The sequence below is a fragment of the Chanodichthys erythropterus genome, chromosome 10 (assembly GCF_024489055.1).
Source record: "Chanodichthys erythropterus isolate Z2021 chromosome 10, ASM2448905v1, whole genome shotgun sequence".
NCBI classification, from domain to species: Eukaryota; Metazoa; Chordata; class Actinopteri; order Cypriniformes; family Xenocyprididae; genus Chanodichthys; species Chanodichthys erythropterus.
This window is the reverse complement of record NC_090230.1, coordinates 28007165-28027500: the sequence shown is the minus strand read 5'-3', so window position 1 is coordinate 28027500 and position 20336 is coordinate 28007165. Positions and strand designations below refer to the sequence as shown.

At 39.9% G+C, this 20336-nt stretch overlaps 1 protein-coding gene and 1 pseudogene across 1 annotated transcript in view; one reads left to right on the top strand and one right to left on the bottom strand.

Annotated features, from left to right (window-relative positions):
- def6b (DEF6 guanine nucleotide exchange factor b) overlaps positions 1-20252 on the top strand; it is a 21429-nt gene extending 1177 nt beyond the window's left edge. Inside the window, exons 2-11 of the mRNA XM_067397031.1 lie at positions 25-165; positions 1390-1569; positions 3161-3388; positions 3459-3605; positions 3681-3789; positions 3875-4173; positions 5315-5481; positions 15632-15830; positions 19274-19364; positions 19440-20252. Of these exons, the coding sequence (XP_067253132.1) occupies positions 25-165; positions 1390-1569; positions 3161-3388; positions 3459-3605; positions 3681-3789; positions 3875-4173; positions 5315-5481; positions 15632-15830; positions 19274-19364; positions 19440-19624 (1746 nt within the window). The 3' untranslated portion in view covers positions 19625-20252. The remainder of the gene's footprint in view (positions 1-24; positions 166-1389; positions 1570-3160; positions 3389-3458; positions 3606-3680; positions 3790-3874; positions 4174-5314; positions 5482-15631; positions 15831-19273; positions 19365-19439) is intronic.
- On the bottom strand, positions 17185-17302 carry LOC137029758 (5S ribosomal RNA; annotated as a pseudogene).
- Positions 20253-20336: the final 84 nt, after the last annotated feature.

The following is a 20336-nucleotide window of genomic DNA, read 5'->3' as shown; positions in this document are numbered from 1 at the left end:
GACCGTGTTTGTGTGTGTGCACAGGTTTTGTCTCATAACCTTCACAGTGTTTTGCGCATTCCTCACGACCCGGCGGCCCTCGAGAGACACTTCAGCGATGATGATGACGGTCCCGTGTCCAGTCAGGGGTACATGCCCTACCTGAACCAGTTCATACTGGACAAGGTACCGCGACACAAACACACTCTCATTCAGTGCTCACGAAACTCTCCGTCACGATTCACTGAAGGACCAACTTTGTCTCAGATGTTTCTCCTTACATTATCATTGGATCTTGATTTAGATCATTGGATGATAAATGCATCGGAGCAACTCTGCATCTCTTCTGAAACTCCAGAGGAGACAAAAGTCTCCATTATCGATGTTATTGATATATTACATAAAATACTCTAGATGGAAACGCCAAGATGCGTATAAATTCCAAAACTGCACATAAAAAAGTAGGGCTGGGACAATATAACGATTCTGGATCGATTCTGATATTTTCCGAACGTATCGTGATTCTCTCCCGAATCGATTCTGAGCTTAGTTTTAACAGCAGATGGCGCTCTAGGCTAGTTTTTAACCGCATGCTCAAATGCTCATGAAGAAGAGCACTCATGCATTCGTCATATAAGTGCTTAAATATACTTGTACCTCGGCTCAGAATGCTTTTATGACGCACGATCTATGTAAACGCAGTCCACTGCTACGCCCTTGTAATTCACTTCAAACTTTTCGAACTTTATGAAGGATTATTTTAGGTTGAAGTGGTGTGTGTAAAGGAACTGGAAGCAGGCAGAGTATGTGTGTTTCTAAAGCACGTAGCGCCACCTGCTGTTTAAAACTAAGAGCAGCTTCGATTCGCGATATATTCAGAAAATATCACAATCGATCCAGAATATTGTCCCAACCCGAAAAAAACATATGCGCTCAGTCGAGGCGGATAATAGTTTTATCCGATATGACGACATGCGCATAAACTACGATGGAAGCACATTTACCAAATACATCTCTCAATAAACTCATGAGACTGTGATTGGACTAACCAGCCGACCAATCGCATTGCAGCATCAAAATCTGTCATCAGAATGATTTGGTTTAATTTCCTCCAGAAGTGTCTCACATGATTGTGTTCCCAAACACCAGCATCCGAACGCAAGATCACATGACAGCGTTTATTGTGTTTCGTCGGATGCTCTGAGAGCAACTCATTTATGAATTTATTAAAAACAAAGATTCCAGAAGGTTCCCCCAAGGAACCGTTCTAAAACTCTAATGGAAAAGTTCCAGGGTTCTTCATGGATCCATTGATGCCAGTAAAGGTTGTTTATTTCTAAGAGTGTAGTGAAACTCATTGACTTCTCTGAGAAATAGCTGAGATGACGTTGCGTTTCGCTGTGTGGTCAGGTGACGGAGGGGACGTTCGTTAAAGAGGAAGTCGATGAGCTGTGCTGGACTCTGTGCTCCAAGAAGAACTACCGTCCCGACACGCTCCGGGTTCTGACCAATCAGGACTCTCTGCGGCTCTGGTGTCTCTTCAACTTCCTGGCGGACGACAAATACCCTCTCGCTCTCGTGCCGGAGGAGGTGAGCTGACACGCGTCTCAACCCTCAAAGGTCTTCATCATTTATAAACATTAGCTGGTCCAAAGTGATCTACTTCTTTGATAGACCTGGTAAACCAATCAGTCAGGCTGGTAAACCACCTTGGACCAGCAACAAACCAGCTACCATGTTTCAGAAACCAGCTTGACCACCATAACATCAGCTCTCGATTTAGTTTTTTATTATTTAGTCTCTTAACAATATTCTGATCCCAGCTGGCATTTCAGTGTTTACGATGAAGGTTGATCTCTGTTGAATTTTGTTTCAGTTTTGCGGCACTGTTTAAATTTGCTTTACATTCAGATCTTGTTAAAATTTTACCATTTTATATGTGTGTGTGTGTGTGTGTGTGTGTGTATATATATATATACACACATACACATACACACATAGACTTATATATTTAAATATAGCTATATATTTAAATTCGAAAATATTTAAAGTATATACACATTTTTATATATATTTATGTAAATTAGCTCATATACATATTTTGTAATCTTATGTATACAAGTATTTTGTAATCCTTTTTACAACCATTTAGCGTTAAACGTCTCAATGGTTTTAAACATTTTTACGTGCTAAAATTTAAATTTATTTGAAATATATAAACCCATTTTCATATTTATATTTATAAAAAAGTATTTAACCCTTTTTGCAACCATTTAATGTTAAATGTTTCAATTTATTAGATATTTTGATGTTAAAATGGAAAAAAAATTTATATATTTATTTTAGAACTGTCAATCAATTAATTGCATCTCATAAAAGTTTGTGTATATATATATATATACATAAATACATATATTTACAAACTTTTATGTTAGATGCGATTAATCATGATTGATCGATTTAGATAATACAAATTTATTTATATTTCATTATATTTTAAGTATATACATACATTTTTATATAAATTAATGTAATGAGCTCATATAGATGCAAAAAATTTTAATATTTAAAAGGTATTTAGTTAACATTGTTACAACCATTTAGCATTAAACGTTTCAATGTTTGTTTTTTTATGTTAAAATGTAAATATATATTTATTTTAGTGCTGTCTAATTGATTAATTGCATCTAACTTAAAAGTGTATATATAGATGTGTCTGTGTGTATATATATATATATATATATATATATATATATATATATATATATATATATATATATAAATATATATACACACATGCTAACTTTTATGTTAGACCGATCGATTAGACAGCACCAATTTATTTATATATTTTATGTATATACACATTTATGTAAATGAGCTCATATAGATGAAAAAAAATGTAAATATTTAAAAATTTCAATGTTTTTTTTTTTTAGATTTTTTGATGTAAAAATGTAAATATAATTATCAATGAACTGTTAACCGTTTAGTGTTAATGTTGTTTCAATGTTTTGTAAACGTTTTTCATTATTAAAAACGTTTTCGAAACATTATTTCGACGTTGAATGTAGTCGCGTGCCGGCTAGGACGTGTTTTGATAATCTTTAATCGGAATCTCCTGGATCGTAAGCGCATGATGAGGTTTTCCCGGTTGATTATGTGAGTGAATCCCGATCAGGCGGAGTATCTGCTGAGGAAGATCAGCAGCGTGATGACGGTGGAGCTGAGCTGCGTGGAGCTGGAGGAGCTGCTGTCGCAGGACGCCCTTCAGAAGGACGGCCTGAGCGTCTGGAGCTTCCTGGAGCTGGTGAACGCGACGGCCGCCAATCGAGGAGCCGATGCCGAGAGCCTTTCCATGGCCGTGGAGAAGGTGTATCGAGAGATGGTGGGGAACGTGCTGAAAGAGGTACACTGATGTCATTTCCTCACTCCGATGTCGAACCGGCGTCCGTGTGACGTGTGCGCGTGTGTTTCAGGGATATCTGTGGAAGAAGGGGCACCTGCGCAGGAACTGGACGGAGCGCTGGTTCTGCCTGAAGCCCGGATCGCTCTCCTACTACGCCAGCGAGGACGGGAAGGACTGCAAGGGCGTCATTGAGATGGACCAGAACTGCTGCGTGGAGGTACGGAGCTGCGTTCGCCGAGAGTATCCGTCCAGCGCGTTTCCGTATCTGATGCGTCTCGGCTGTGATTGACAGGTGCTGTCGGACAGGGACGGGAAGAGATGCATGTTCTGCGTGAAGACGCTCAACAAGACCTTCGAGATCAGCGCGCCGGACTCCAGACAGAGGCAGGAGTGGATCACAGGTCTAATCTCAGCGCTGTACAAAAGTCATTTTCTCAAATATCTCAACATCCCCCTAAACTCATCCTGATCCTGTCTCTCTGTCAGCGATCCAGACCGCTCTCCGTCTGTCCGCGGATGGCAGGACTTCGCTGCATGAGGAGCTGAAGGCACGGCGGCGGGAGCTGCGGGAGGAGCGGGAGCGCAGGCGCGCACTGCGGGTGGAGGAGACGCGGCGGCTGCAGGAGCTGCAGGGGGAGCGCGAGGAGCAGCTGGCCGAGCTGGAGCTGCTGAAGGAGGCGCAGAAGCAGACGCGAGCCTCGCTGCAGCAGGAGGAGCAGAGGAGACGCAGTCAGCATGAGGAGCTGCAGAAAACCCTGCAGAAGCAGCTGCTCGAGGCGCAGGAGGTACAGACACAGTCTCAACATATTTCTATTGATATTTTCAAAGTGATTATGAATAAATATTATTTTTATTTTAACTGTAATAAAAAATCAGAACAAATTACTTGCATTTAATTTAAATTAAAAAAATAACAGTGTGATATTATATGTAGACAAGTTAAAATACCTACATAAAATCTAATTTTATTTTTTAAATATTAAAATTTTAATATTAATAAAAATGAATCAAAAATAAATTATAAAAATTATATCGAGAGAAGTTAAAATATCTAAATATTTTTATTTATTTTCATTTCTAGTAAAAATATGCAAACAAAATATTTTAAATATTTTATATTAAAATGTGTTAATATTATTTATATTGAATTTTTTTTAAACTATTTCTAAAAATTAAATAATCTAATTTATATTAATTATATTAATAATATTATTAATTTTATATCAATAATAAATCAAAAATAAATTAAATGGATTTAATTTGAAATAAGAGTGTGATATATATAGACAAGTTAAAAATTCTAAATAAAATAGTTTTCATTTTGATAACAAATCTAAACAAATTGTTTCATTTAAATAAAAATTATTTGATATTAGTGTGATATATCTACTTAAAATTTAATTTAAAATCTAATTTTACTTACAAATATTTAATATTAATATAAAATAAAAGAAAATAATCTACTTAATTTAGATTTAATTTAAGTGAGTGTGATATTATATTTAGACAAGTTAAAATTTCTAAATAAAATCTAATTTTAATATAAAAAAAATCAGTCAAAATAAATTACTTAATATAAATTTTATTTAAATTAAAAATTAAAAGAGTGTGATATATCTAAACAAGTCAACATTTTTAAATAAAATCTCATTTTTCATTTTCTCATAAATTTACATTTAATTAAATTAACACATCAATCAACACCTTGACATAAATGACAGTATGAACTATACTAGAACAGGTCATTTAAATATGTAAGTCTTAAAGGTACAGTAGAAAAAACAATTTTTTTTTTACAACTAAAACTGCATTTTCAAAGTGGAAAAAACTGCATCAAAAGTTTAAAATACAACTCTGGAAGAGCAATGGACATGAACAGGAAGTCCCGTACGAACAGTCAAGCTAAACTGTGTGTGTGTGCGGCAGGCGCGTGCGAATCTTCGAGCAGAGGTGGCGGTTCGTGATCTGGAGGCCGAACATCAGCGCAGGAGAATCAGAGAGCTGGAAGATCTTCATCACAGACTGCAGGAAGCTCTAGAGCAACAGATCAGAGCGCGACAGGAGGAGGAGACCTACAGATACACACAGACCAGGTGCACACACACACACACACACACACACACTCATCACGACACACTCATCATGACATACTTATCACGACCGACACACATCTAACCAGAGAGACATACAGAGAGGGGGAAAGAGAGAGACAGAAAGGTTGTGAGTATCACTCAAAGGAAGCGCCGCCCTCACACTTAGAAACCCATAAATGCATCTTACACACACACACACACACACACACACACACACAGTCATTTTATATAGGCTATTTATATATATTTATGTAAATGAGATTTAGGTAACGCACATATCTCGACTTCTACTGTTTTAAATATACACACACATTTATTTCATAACTATTTATGTAAATGAACTCAGTCCTCATCTGAAGACAGCTAATAAATAAAGCTATGTTACACACACACACACACACACAGTATAAGTCACATTTCCTGTTATCTATGTTGTGGTTTGGAGGTCAAAATAAATGTTACATAAATGTTGATGTGTTTCTGCTCAACAGTTTTTACCTCATTATCGTCATTAGTTTATCAGACACTCTGATTTTAGCCATTATGGTTCACGCATAACATTGAACGCTTTACAGCTGTGGTGTTTAGTTTCTCCTCACACCTGTGGAACTTAACACAGTTTAACAAGGTCTGAAGTCGATTATTTTTCAACGCTAGTTTTCAGTTTAGACACTTTTGTTTTACACATTTTGCTGAAGTAAAGAGCCATTAGTTCTTGTGTTTTAGCACTAATATTAATTAGCACTGATGTTTAGTTTTGACTTTGATATTTCTGGTGTTTAGCTGTGTTCATTGATATTTCTGGTGTTTAGATGTGTTCAGTAATATTTCTGGTGTTTAGATGTGTTAACATTGATATTTCTGGTGTTTAGCTGTTAACATTGATATTTCTGGTGTTTAGATGTGTTCAGTGATATTTCTGGTGTTTAGCTGTGTTAACATTGATATTTCTGGTGTTTAGCTGTTAACATTGATATTTCTGGTGTTTAGATGTGTTCAGTGATATTTCTGGTGTTTAGCTGTGTTAACATTGATATTTCTGGTGTTCAGCTGTGTTCAGTGATATTTCTGGTGTTTAGCTGTGTTCAGTGATATTTCTGGTGTTTAGCTGTGTTAACATTGATATTTCTGGTGTTCAGCTGTGTTCAGTGATATTTCTGGTGTTCAGCTGTGTTCAGTGATATTTCTGGTGTTTAGATGTGTTCAGTGATATTTCTGGTGTTTAGATGTGTTCAGTGATATTTCTGGTGTTTAGATGTGTTCAGTGATATTTCTGGTGTTTAGCTGTGTTCAGTGATATTTCTGGTGTTTAGCTGTGTTCAGTGATATTTCTGGTGTTTAGCTGTGTTCAGTGATATTTCTGGTGTGTAGATGTGTTCAGTGATATTTCTGGTGTTTAGCTGTGTTCAGTGATATTTCTGGTGTTTAGCTGTGTTCAGTGATATTTCTGGTGTTTAGATGTGTTCAGTGATATTTCTGGTGTTCAGCTGTGTTCAGTGAGGTTTCTGGTGTTCAGCTGTGTTCAGTGATATTTCTGGTGTTTAGATGTGTTCAGTGATATTTCTGGTGTTCAGCTGTGTTCAGTGAGGTTTCTGGTGTTCAGCTGTGTTCAGTGATATTTCTGGTGTTTAGATGTGTTCAGTGATATTTCTGGTGTTTAGATGTGTTCAGTGATATTTCTGGTGTTTAGATGTGTTCAGTGATATTTCTGGTGTTTAGCTGTGTTCAGTGATATTTCTGGTGTTTAGATGTGTTCAGTGATATTTCTGGTGTTCAGCTGTGTTCAGTGAGGTTTCTGGTGTTCAGCTGTGTTCAGTGATATTTCTGGTGTTTAGCTGTGTTCAGTGATATTTCTGGTGTTTAGATGTGTTCAGTGATATTTCTGGTGTTCAGCTGTGTTCAGTGATATTTCTAATGTTTAGATGTGTTCAATGATATTTCTGGTGTTAAGCTGTTAACATTGATATTTCTGGTGTTTAGCTGTGTTCAGTGATATTTCTGGTGTTCAGTGAGGTTTCTGGTGTTCAGCTGTGTTCAGTGATATTTCTGGTGTTTAGATGTGTTCAGTGATATTTCTGGTGTTCAGCTGTGTTCAGTGAGGTTTCTGGTGTTCAGCTGTGTTCAGTGATATTTCTGGTGTTTAGATGTGTTCAGTGATATTTCTGGTGTTTAGATGTGTTCAGTGATATTTCTGGTGTTTAGATGTGTTCAGTGATATTTCTGGTGTTTAGATGTGTTCAGTGATATTTCTGGTGTTTAGATGTGTTCAGTGATATTTCTGGTGTTTAGCTGTGTTCAGTGATATTTCTGGTGTTTAGATGTGTTCAGTGATATTTCTGGTGTTTAGCTGTGTTCAGTGATATTTCTGGTGTGTAGATGTGTTCAGTGATATTTCTGGTGTTTAGCTGTGTTCAGTGATATTTCTGGTGTTTAGCTGTGTTCAGTGATATTTCTGGTGTTTAGATGTGTTCAGTGATATTTCTGGTGTTCAGCTGTGTTCAGTGAGGTTTCTGGTGTTCAGCTGTGTTCAGTGATATTTCTGGTGTTTAGATGTGTTCAGTGATATTTCTGGTGTTCAGCTGTGTTCAGTGAGGTTTCTGGTGTTCAGCTGTGTTCAGTGATATTTCTGGTGTTCAGCTGTGTTCAGTGAGGTTTCTGGTGTTCAGCTGTGTTCAGTGATATTTCTGGTGTTTAGCTGTGTTCAGTGATATTTCTGGTGTTTAGATGTGTTCAGTGATATTTCTGGTGTTCAGCTGTGTTCAGTGAGGTTTCTGGTGTTCAGCTGTGTTCAGTGATATTTCTGGTGTTTAGATGTGTTCAGTGATATTTCTGGTGTTCAGCTGTGTTCAGTGAGGTTTCTGGTGTTCAGCTGTGTTAACATTGATATTTCTGGTGTTTAGCTGTGTTCAGTGATATTTCTGGTGTTTAGCTGTGTTAACATTGATATTTCTGGTGTTTAGCTGTGTTCAGTGATATTTCTGGTGTTTAGCTGTGTTCAGTGATATTTCTGGTGTTTAGCTGTGTTCAGTGATATTTCTGGTGTGTAGATGTGTTCAGTGATATTTCTGGTGTTTAGCTGTGTTCAGTGATATTTCTGGTGTTTAGATGTGTTCAGTGATATTTCTGGTGTTCAGCTGTGTTAACATTGATATTTCTGGTGTTTAGATGTGTTCAGTGATATTTCTGGTGTTTAGCTGTGTTCAGTGATATTTCTGGTGTTTAGCTGTGTTCAGTGATATTTCTGGTGTTCAGCTGTGTTAACATTGATATTTCTGGTGTTTAGCTGTGTTCAGTGATATTTCTGGTGTTTAGCTGTGTTCAGTGATATTTCTGTGTTCAGCTGTGTTAACATTGATATTTCTGGTGTTCAGCTGTGTTCAGTGATATTTCTGGTGTTTAGCTGTGTTAACATTGATATTTCTGGTGTTTAGCTGTGTTCAGTGATATTTCTGGTGTTTAGCTGTGTTAACATTGATATTTCTGGTGTTTAGCTGTGTTAACATTGATATTTCTGGTGTTTAGCTGTGTTAACATTGATATTTCTGGTGTTTAGATGTGTTCAGTGATATTTCTGGTGTTTAGATGTGTTCAGTGATATTTCTGGTGTTCAGCTGTGTTAACATTGATATTTCTGGTGTTTAGTTGTGTTCAGTGATATTTCTGGTGTTTAGCTGTGTTCAGTGATATTTCTGGTGTTCAGCTGTGTTAACATTGATATTTCTGGTGTTTAGCTGTGTTCAGTGATATTTCTGGTGTTTAGCTGTGTTCAGTGATATTTCTGGTGTTTAGCTGTGTTAACATTGATATCTCTGGTGTTTAGCTGTGTTCAGTGATATTTCTGGTGTTTAGCTGTGTTAACATTGATATTTCTGGTGTTTAGATGTGTTCAGTGATATTTCTGGTGTTAAGCTGTTAACATTGATATTTCTGGTGTTTAGATGTGTTCAGTGATATTTCTGGTGTTTAGCTGTGTTCAGTGAGGTTTCTGGTGTTCAGCTGTGTTCAGTGATATTTCTGGTGTTTAGCTGTGTTCAGTGATATTTCTGGTGTTTAGATGTGTTCAGTGATATTTCTGGTGTTCAGCTGTGTTCAGTGAGGTTTCTGGTGTTCAGCTGTGTTCAGTGATATTTCTGGTGTTTAGATGTGTTCAGTGATATTTCTGGTGTTCAGCTGTGTTCAGTGAGGTTTCTGGTGTTCAGCTGTGTTAACATTGATATTTCTGGTGTTTAGCTGTGTTCAGTGATATTTCTGGTGTTTAGCTGTGTTAACATTGATATTTCTGGTGTTTAGCTGTGTTCAGTGATATTTCTGGTGTTTAGCTGTGTTCAGTGATATTTCTGGTGTTTAGCTGTGTTCAGTGATATTTCTGGTGTGTAGATGTGTTCAGTGATATTTCTGGTGTTTAGCTGTGTTCAGTGATATTTCTGGTGTTTAGATGTGTTCAGTGATATTTCTGGTGTTCAGCTGTGTTCAGTGATATTTCTGGTGTTCAGCTGTGTTAACATTGATATTTCTGGTGTTTAGATGTGTTCAGTGATATTTCTGGTGTTTAGCTGTGTTCAGTGATATTTCTGGTGTTTAGCTGTGTTCAGTGATATTTCTGGTGTTCAGCTGTGTTAACATTGATATTTCTGGTGTTTAGCTGTGTTCAGTGATATTTCTGGTGTTTAGCTGTGTTCAGTGATATTTCTGGTGTTCAGCTGTGTTCAGTGATATTTCTGTGTTCAGCTGTGTTAACATTGATATTTCTGGTGTTCAGCTGTGTTCAGTGATATTTCTGGTGTTTAGCTGTGTTCAGTGATATTTCTGGTGTTTAGCTGTGTTAACATTGATATTTCTGGTGTTTAGCTGTGTTAACATTGATATTTCTGGTGTTTAGCTGTGTTAACATTGATATTTCTGGTGTTTAGATGTGTTCAGTGATATTTCTGGTGTTTAGATGTGTTCAGTAATATTTCTGGTGTTTAGCTGTGTTCAGTGATATTTCTGGTGTTCAGCTGTGTTAACATTGATATTTCTGGTGTTTAGTTGTGTTCAGTGATATTTCTGGTGTTTAGCTGTGTTCAGTGATATTTCTGGTGTTCAGCTGTGTTAACATTGATATTTCTGGTGTTTAGCTGTGTTCAGTGATATTTCTGGTGTTTAGCTGTGTTCAGTGGTATTTCTGGTGTTTAGCTGTGTTAACATTGATATCTCTGGTGTTTAGCTGTGTTCAGTGATATTAGGTTAACGTTCAAAAGGATGTGTTTATTCGTGTCCCCGGGTTTTGACACTTATATTCACATTTTCTGGGCGTTTTTCTGTCTGGAGAGGAGCGAGCATACACAGTGCTTGAGGGCGCTGTCTGTGTTTGTCTATTGTTTACTGTGAGCGTCTCCCTTTTCGGGACGCTCCGTTCTCGTTTGACACTCTTCCCGAGGGAAGAAGTATCTGCATCTGTGCCTTATGGTACTGGCCCTGTTTGCTGAGGCAGTACGGTGGCTGCGATCATAGGGCTCGCAGATGAGTTCGTTGGGAAGTTTGAGAAAGTTGTCTCTCTCTTTCTCGGCTTCCCTGCGGCTGACTGGATGACGATGACGTTTCTGTTTGACGTCATTGCGTCCGGCGCGAGCACTCCTCTGGCTGTTGTGTGTGTGTGGAGCTGCTGTGTGTTTGGGACGCGCTTCTTGGCTGGCTGCAGCTGCAGGTGGGTTATTTACGTTTAACCCTATGTATACTATCCCTTGTCAGGTCGTATAGTTCCTAGTTATATGCCTCCTCCCAAGGGAGTTGTTAGGCCGAATGCCCATTATCCCCTTGTTTTGTAGGTGCAATTGTTCAGTTTAACAGCTAGGTTGTAGACTGTTTTTTAGACTCTCTGATGCTGTTATCTCAGGTGGTAGGCCCTTATCTTTGCGTAGATAAGTCATGCTGTGTGTGCTAGGCCCCACTTTCTAGAACGTTTATGCTAGGGAAAATGTGTTTTTTCCTCTGAGCCACTTGTTTCTTTAATCAAGTTTGAGTTAACGTTGCTAAGGTTAGCATTCGTCCTCTATGGCTCAGTACAGATTTGAGAATCTGTATGGAGAGAATTATTTTCCTCTTTGAAAACAGCATATACATCAAAGCGCTGCATTTACTTTGAAGTTCTAGACTTTTGCCCTACTTTGTATGTGAGCTTACTTATGCTTCCACAGGTTAGCACCTGTTCCCGTAATAGCAGGCTTTTTCATGTAACCGCTATTGGAGACACTGGTGACCTATATTCCCCATTAGTAGGTTTATTGGTGTTACTGAGTGCATCACCTGTGGGATTGCATAATCAGGGTAGTATACAACCACTTTTTGAGAAAAGCTGGTTTCTATTAGCTCCCTTTTTTTTTTTGGTGATCTTGTTAACAGCTATATTGCATATATCTTTGATTGTAGGCTCTTATGGTTAATTAGCCTCCTTCTAGTTAGCAACTGTTTTTCTAACAGGTGCTGTTAGCTGATCATAGTTTGCTCACATAGTTTACAGCATTTCACTAGCTGAAGCCACGTGTCATTAGAAAGGTAGGCCCCAACAGGCCTCCTTTCTAGTTCACATGCTGGCACAGTTTGTGTTTTATTCTGCAGGCTGAACGCCACTTGTTGCTTAGATTGCAGGCCCTGCGGGGCCTCCTTTTTTAGCCGACTTGTTGGCAGGATGCCTGGGAATCCGAGAACCCATACCACCATTGGCCACGCCCCACCTCTGTTGAGTAGGCCTTAAGCAGGCCTCTCGTGGAGTATGGTGCCGTAATGTGCATTCCCTCTCTAAGTAGTGCGTGAAGGTTTTCCACTGAATGCATGGCCTGATGGTTGATATGGTCTTGGACTGGCTGATGCCACGTGTTTACTATGGTAGGCCCTAATAAGGCCTCCTTTTTAGTTTACATGTTGGCTCAGTGTGTGTTATATGGACAAACGGGCTGAATGCCACTTGTTGCTGAGATTGTAGGCCCTATAGGCCTCCTTTTTAGCTGACATACTGGCAGGATGCTTGTGAATCCAATACCACCATTGGCCATGCCCCACCTCTGTTGAGTAGGCCTTAAGCGGGCCTTGGAGTATGTGGCGTAATATGCACTCCTTTAGAAACTAATCTTTGAATGCATGGCCTAATGTTTGGTATTGGTTCGCCACCTGCTGATGCCATGTGTTTACTAAGGTAGGCCCCTATGGGCCTCCTGCGTAGCATGTTGGAGTTCAGTTATGTACTCCTCTCGCTTTGAGAGTAAAAAGGTGCTTTTACCGAGTACTGTTCTGAGTGGCTGACCTCTCAGGGTGAGTTCTGGTGGTAAAACCTTACTGAGGTTTGGTTATAACTACATCAGCCTCCTTGAGTCTGTCACAGTCTGTGTTCTTACTCTACAGTTGCTGAATGCCACTTTTCGCTGAGATTATAGGCCCCACTAGGCCTCCTTTTTAGTTGATTTGTTGGCAGGATGCTTTGGAAAAACCTGACCACCTTAAAAAGGCCACGCCCCACCTCGACGGATAGGCCCTAATCAGGCCTGTTCACGTTGAGTGGCAGCGTTCTATGTATTTCTTCTGAGGAAGTTTCAATACTAAATACATGGCTTTTGGGTGGACTGGTTATGGCAGCCGCTTGCTGATGCCATATGCTTACTAAGGTAGGCCTCTTCTCGGCCTCTGGTGTATCATTTGGAGTTCAGCTACGTACTCTTCTCGCTGTGAGAATTTATGGTGCTTTTCCGAGTACTTTGAGTGGCTAGCCCCTCAGGGTGTATGCTGTGGGTTAAACCTTACTGAGTTTTGGTTTGAACTGCATCCGTCTCCCTGAGCCTGATCATACGCTAGTTGAGCTAATAGCCACCTAGATGTCTAAGGTGGATCTATTCAAAGCTCCTAGAGATGGCCACTGGACTTATGCCATATGTCTAAAGGTTGCTAGGCCCTATGGGCCGCCCTTTTTCAACATAGTGGTATATGTTGATGTGTATTTCTCTCTGAGAACCTTTATATACACTTCTGGTTGGACAGGTGCTCAGATGATATTTAACCTCCTTGGTGTTGGTTATTTATCATTCTTCGGTGCCTAAGAACACTGACACAAGCTGATGCCCACGTGTCTGTTGAGGTGATAGGCCCGCACGGGCCTTCCTCGACTATGTGTCGGCGTATGTTGTACTCCTCTTGCTTGAAAGAGTAAAAAGGTTTTTTTTTTTTACTGAGTACACTGCTCGTTGGATTGTGTTGGGTAGATTATCATACGGGCACTTTGCAGTCTCCCATGCTGCCGTTGAAGTTGCCTGTCTGCTGCAGCCAGACAGGTGTTCAGGGTGGCCCCTTCAGGCCACTTTTTGAATATACTTCTGTTTCACATATAGTTACTATCATGCTGTAGGCTCCTCTTTGGCCTCCATGAGTACGTGCCCATTGCATGGTCTACCTGTTAGGTGAGCTTTGTACTTCCCCTTTGGGGTTATGTTGTAATAGTGCTTTGCTCCCTAAGCTGATCATGGTGGTAGGCCTTATCAGGCCTCCTCCTAAGATTCAGCCCCAGGCTGGTTTGTTCTCTAGCGCACAGCCTCCTCAGTGCATTAATTAAGCACTGAGTAGATCCTAGGATGAGTGGATTATCTCCCCTCAATAGGAGGGTTCATAGCACTCAGCTGAGTTCTGCTCTCCAAGATGCCCATCTCTACGCATGGGTCTGAGTTGCTTCTGCCTTTCTGCAGTCACTCTTACCTGCTCTCTTCTATGAAGAATGCATTATGGAGATTCTGTACTCAGACAGGGTTGGCCAAGACTAAGTTTGTCCTATGACAGACCAGGTCGGCCTCCCTGGTGGCATTAGGGGTAACTTTGTTCCCCTCTAGTGACTGGACGGGGTTCCCTTCGGTTCCCTGGCCTCATTCCCTTAAAGAAACCACTTTGTCTGTGGAAAAGTTGGTTTTAGATGCCTCTAGCGGCCTTAGTAGGCCTTCTATCTCTGGAAGGCCTCTGTTGGCTCAGCTTGGGCTGTTGGCCATAGGGAATGCTGTCACTGACAGCCTGGTGTGACCTGAGGGTGAGTTGCTAAGCGTTTCCTTCTAAGCTGCTTGACGTTTGTCAGCCATATTATTTGGCATGCACTCTCCTTAAGCATGGTGGCGTGGGTATATCGTGGCCAAAACGCAATCAGAGAAGAGTTGAAGTTCCCTTTCGAAAGGGAACGTCTCAGGTTACGTATGTAACCATGGTTCCCTGAGAACAGGGAACGAGACTCTGTGCTTTCCAGCCATGCTTCGGGCTGCCTGCCTGCAGAACAGTCCCTCAAGACGATAGATGTTTTCTGTCTCTCCAGGCGCTCCCTTTATACTTCCGGGTCACGCCGTATGATGTCATAGGCTGTCGCCGGACAACAGGGATTGGAGATTTTGGATAGTTGCTTTCGGACACCTGGGTCACGTGACGTTCCCCAAAGCGCAATCAGCGCAGAGTCTCGTTCCCTGTTCTCAGGGAACCATGGTTACATACGTAACCTGAGACGATTTCTGGTGTTTAGCTGTGTTAACATTGATATTTCTGGTGTTTAGCTGTGTTCATTGATATTTCTGGTGTTTAGATGTGTTCATTGATATTTCTGGTGTTTAGATGTGTTCAGTAATATTTCTGGTGTTTAGATGTGTTAACATTGATATTTCTGGTGTTTAGCTGTTAACATTGATATTTCTGGTGTTTAGTTGTGTTCAGTGATATTTCTGGTGTTTAGCTGTGTTAACATTGATATAGCTGGTGTTTAGCTGTTAACATTGATATTTCTGGTGTTTAGCTGTGTTCAGTGATATTTCTGGTGTTTAGCTGTGTTAACATTGATATTTCTGGTGTTTAGCTGTGTTCAGTGATATTTCTGGTGTTTAGCTGTTAACATTGATATTTCTGGTGTTTAGCTGTGTTAGCAGTGATGGTGTTTAATGGTGTTAGCAGTTGTTTCTGGTGTTTAGCTGTGTTAACGTGGATATTTCCTGTGTTAGCAGTGATATTTCTGGCATTTATTTCTGATATCAGATGTTTCTGGTGTTTAGCTGCATTAGAATGGATGTTTCTTTTGTTTAGGTTTAGTTCTGTGTTTAGTTTTGATATGTTTCTGTTTGTAGTTTAGCACTAGCATTTAGCTTTATAGTGCTGCTGGTGTTTCCAGGCTGCTGGCCGAGGAGGAGGAGAAGGTGAAGTCTCTGCTGAGTCTGCAAGAGGAGCAGGAAGAGCAGCTCCTGCAGACCCAGCGCGAGAAGCAGGAGCTCGAGCAGGAGATGGAGAGGAAGTCTCAGGCTCTGGATGAGGCCCAGCAGCAACTGGAAAAAGTGCGGGCCAGTCGACGCAGAGTGGACCAGGACATCGCGGTGAGCTCAACGCTGTGCTTGTGTTGTGTTTATCACGTGTTCCTCCCCAGCTAACAGAGAACGTTCACACAACGTTACCTAACATTGTGGCAAGGTTATGAGCAAACGTTCTTCCAGTACTGTTACTAGAACTTTCATTCAAAGTTATTACAAAAACATTCATGGAAAGTTTTTAACTGTAACGATTAGTTGGTTGTTCGCCTGATGTTTTTTAAATGTTACTACTTGTTTCAAAACATTCAGAGAACATTTAAAGGTATATAAATTTTTTTTTTTTAAAACATTAATAAAAACTGGATGTTTTAAACATTCAGAGAACACTTATAAATTACATTTTCATAACTTAATGGCAACATTAGCGAAACGTTTTTAATGCACCATTAACACAAAGGACGATAACTATAACAATAAAGATAATCATTCTTAATATAAAAGAATAGCCGATTCTACTTTTTTTTCCCCAGCTGATGAACGATAAAAACATTGACAGCCAATAAGAATCCATCCTGCTCTAAATCAACAGATGTCAAAACTGAAGCTCATGTTTAGAATAAACAGAATATTGTCCGCTGGTGTGGACGCTAATATAGTTATCGTCCGCTGCTGTGGACGCTAATATATTTATCGTTATAGTTATCGTCTGCTGCTGTGGACGCTAATATAGTTATCGTTATAGTTATCGTCTGTTGGTGTGGACGCTAATATAGTTATCGTTATAATTATCGTCCACTAGTGTGGACATTAATATAGTTATCGTTATAGTTATCGTCCGCTGGTGTGGACACTAATATAGTTATCGTTATAATTATCATCTGTTGGTGTGGATGCTAATATGGTTATCATTTTAGTTATCGTCCGCTGGTGTGGACGCCAATATATGAATGAATGAATGAATGAATGAGGCATTTATATAGCGCATTCATATGTACTACTGTACATTGAAGCGCTTTACAATCATATCAGGTGTCCCTCTTCATCCACCACCAGTGTTCAGCATCCACTTGGATGATGCGACGGCAGCCACAGTACAACGGCGCCAGTACGCTCACCACACACCAGCTGAAGGTGGAGAGGAGAGAGAGTGAAAGAGCCAAATGGTGTTGGGGATTATTAGGAGGCCATGATTGGTAGGGCCTATGGAGGGAATTTGGCCAGGACACCGTGGTTACACCCCTGCTCTTTTACGAGAAGTGCCATGGGATTTTTAATGACCACAGACAGTCAGGACCTCGGTTTAACGTCTCATCTGAAGGACGGGGCTTGTTACAGTACAGTGTCCCCGTCACTATACTGGGGCATTAGGACCCACACAGACCACAGGGTGAGCACCCCCTGCTGGCCTGACTAACACCTCTTCCAGCAACTACCTGGTTTTTCCCAGGAGGTCTCCCATCCAGGTACTAACCAGGCTCAGCCCTGCTTAGCTTCAGTGGGCAACCAGTCTTGGGCTACAGGGTGATATGGCTGCTGGACATATATAACGATATAGTTATCGTTATAATTATCGTCTGCTGGTGTGGACGCCAATATAGTTATCGTTATAATTATCGTCTGCTGGTGTGGACGCTAATATAGTTATCGTTATAGTTATCGTTTGCTGGTGTGGACATTAATATAGTTATCGTTAAAGTTATCGTCCGCTGGTGTGGACGCTAATATAGTTATCGTTATCATCTGCTGCTGTGGATGCAAATATAGTTATCGTTATAGTTATCGTCCGCTGGTGTGGACACTAATATAGTTATCATTATAGTTATCGTCTGCTGGTGTGGACGCCAATATAGTTATCGTTATCGTCTGCTGCTGTGGATGCAAATATAGTTATCGTTATAGTTATCGTCCGCTGGTGTGGACGCTAATATAGTTATCATTATAGTTATCGTCTGCTGGTGTGGACGCCAATATAGTTATCGTTATAATTATCGTCCGCTGGTGTGGACGCTAATATAGTTATCGTTATAGTTATCGTTTGCTGGTGTGGACATTAATATAGTTATCGTTAAAGTTATCGTCCGCTGGTGTGGACGCTAATATAGTTATCGTTATCGTCTGCTGCTGTGGATGCAAATATAGTTATCGTTATAGTTATCGTCCGCTGGTGTGGACGCTAATATAGTTATCGTTATAATTGTCATCTGTTGGTGTGGATGCTAATATAGTTATCATTATAGTTATCGTCCGCTGGTGTGGACACTAATATAGTTATCGTTATCGTCTGCCGCTGTGGATGCAAATATAGTTATCATTATAGTTTTTGTCCGCTGGTGTGGATGCCAATATAGTTATCGTTATAATTATCGTCCGCTGGTATGGACTCTAATATAGTTATCATTATAATTATCGTCTGTTGGTGTGGACGCTAATATAGTTATCGTTATAATTATCGTCCGCTGGTATGGACTCTAATATAGTTATCGTTATAATTATCGTCCGCTGGTATGGACTCTAATATAGTTATCATTATAGTTATCGTCCGCTGGTGTGGACACTAATATAGTTATCGTTATCGTCTGCCGCTGTGGATGCAAATATAGTTATCATTATAGTTTTTGTCCGCTGGTGTGGATGCCAATATAGTTATCGTTATAATTATCGTCCGCTGGTATGGACTCTAATATAGTTATCATTATAATTATCGTCTGTTGGTGTGGACACTAATATAGTTATCGTTATAATTATCGTCCGCTGGTGTGGACGCTAATATAGTTATCGTTATAATTATCGTCCGCTGGTGTGGACGCTAATATAGTTATCGTTATAATTATCGTCCGCTGGTGTGGACGCTAATATAGTTATCGTTATAATTATCGTCCGCTGGTGTGGACGCTAATATAGTTATCGTTATAATTATCGTCTGTTGGTGTGGACACTAATATAGTTATCGTTATAATTATCGTCCGCTGGTGTGGACACTAATATAGTTATCGTTATAATTATCGTCCGCTGGTGTGGACGCTAATATAGTTATCGTTATAATTATCGTCCGCTGGTGTGGACACTAATATAGTTATCGTTATAATTATCGTCCGCTGGTGTGGACGCTAATATAGTTATCGTTATAATTATCGTCCGCTGGTGTGGACGCTAATATAGTTATCGTTATAATTATCGTCCGCTGGTGTGGACGCTAATATAGTTATCATTATAATTATCGTCTGTTGGTGTGGACACTAATATAGTTATCGTTATAATTATCGTCCGCTGGTGTGGACACTAATATAGTTATCGTTATAATTATCGTCCGCTGGTGTGGACGCTAATATAGTTATCGTTATAATTATCGTCCGCTGGTGTGGACGCTAATATAGTTATCGTCCGCTGGTGTGGATACTAATATAGTTATCATTACAGTTATATTTATAATTATTGTTGCTGGTGTTAAATGACCTTCAGAACATATTTTTGTGAGCTGGGTCCACACTCATGAACATGTTCGTCCACAGGCCGCCCAGCGTAAACTACGTCAGGCCAGCACGAGCGTTAAACACTGGAACGTTCAGATGAACCGCCTGATGCACCCCATCGGCCCTGGAGGTTTGTTAAGTGTTTATGCATTCTGAATGCTACAAGAACATGTGTTGATTTTTATTTTTCTGTCCTGTCTCAAAGAAAGGAGAGCATCCTCCAGTAATCTTCTCGCCCCTCCGGTGCGCATCCCCTCCGTCAGCGAGACCGAATCGAGGCCTCCACAGAAAGACAAACAGAACAGCCTTGACTGTGAAGATAGCAGCGGCGGCGGCGAGAATATGGACTGCTGCAACAACGAAAACACAGAGACGACTGACACTCAATAAAGCTGACATAATCAGTGACTGAAATGTCCTGACATAACAAACTAGACTGACTGTGAATGAATCAGAACAGCTGTAATCATGACTGAAATGTACGTTTTGTTGTTGTTCTTGTCTGATAGACCCAAGCTGTTTTTTTTTTTTTTTTTTTTAAACTTGTGGTTTTACTTCCTGTTTCCTGTGTCAGCAGAAGATGCTGTGCTTGTGTAGAACTGCTCTTTATCTCTCGCTCACTGTCTTGAAAGAGAATAAATGATTAGAAAAACAAAATCTGAGAGTCTGCATGTTGTTTTATACATTATAATCCATAATCTTATTCAACAAATTACTGGAGAAGCACTTAAAGTGGTCAAATTTGTCATTCGCGTTATACAAATGAGACGACTTACATGAGAGAATAATGCGTTTTGAGCTTTATCTGGATATTAAAACAGCATTTGACATTCTCTTAACTTCGTACAGACTTTAGTTCGGTTTTTATGTCTGTTTATGCGGCGAACAGCGCTATCTGCTGGTGGTGACCGGAAGTGAGCTCTAAAACTCGAAGTATGAATGTGAATGTTTGTGCTGCAGATTTGATAACAAATATTAAAAGGACATTTTTTTTAACAATGCAGCATATGTGAATGATATATACATAAATACACATGATGAGGTTCTTACAGGGTTAAAATGAGCCGCTATGACGTCATCCAGGAGCGGGGCCGTGACGCGT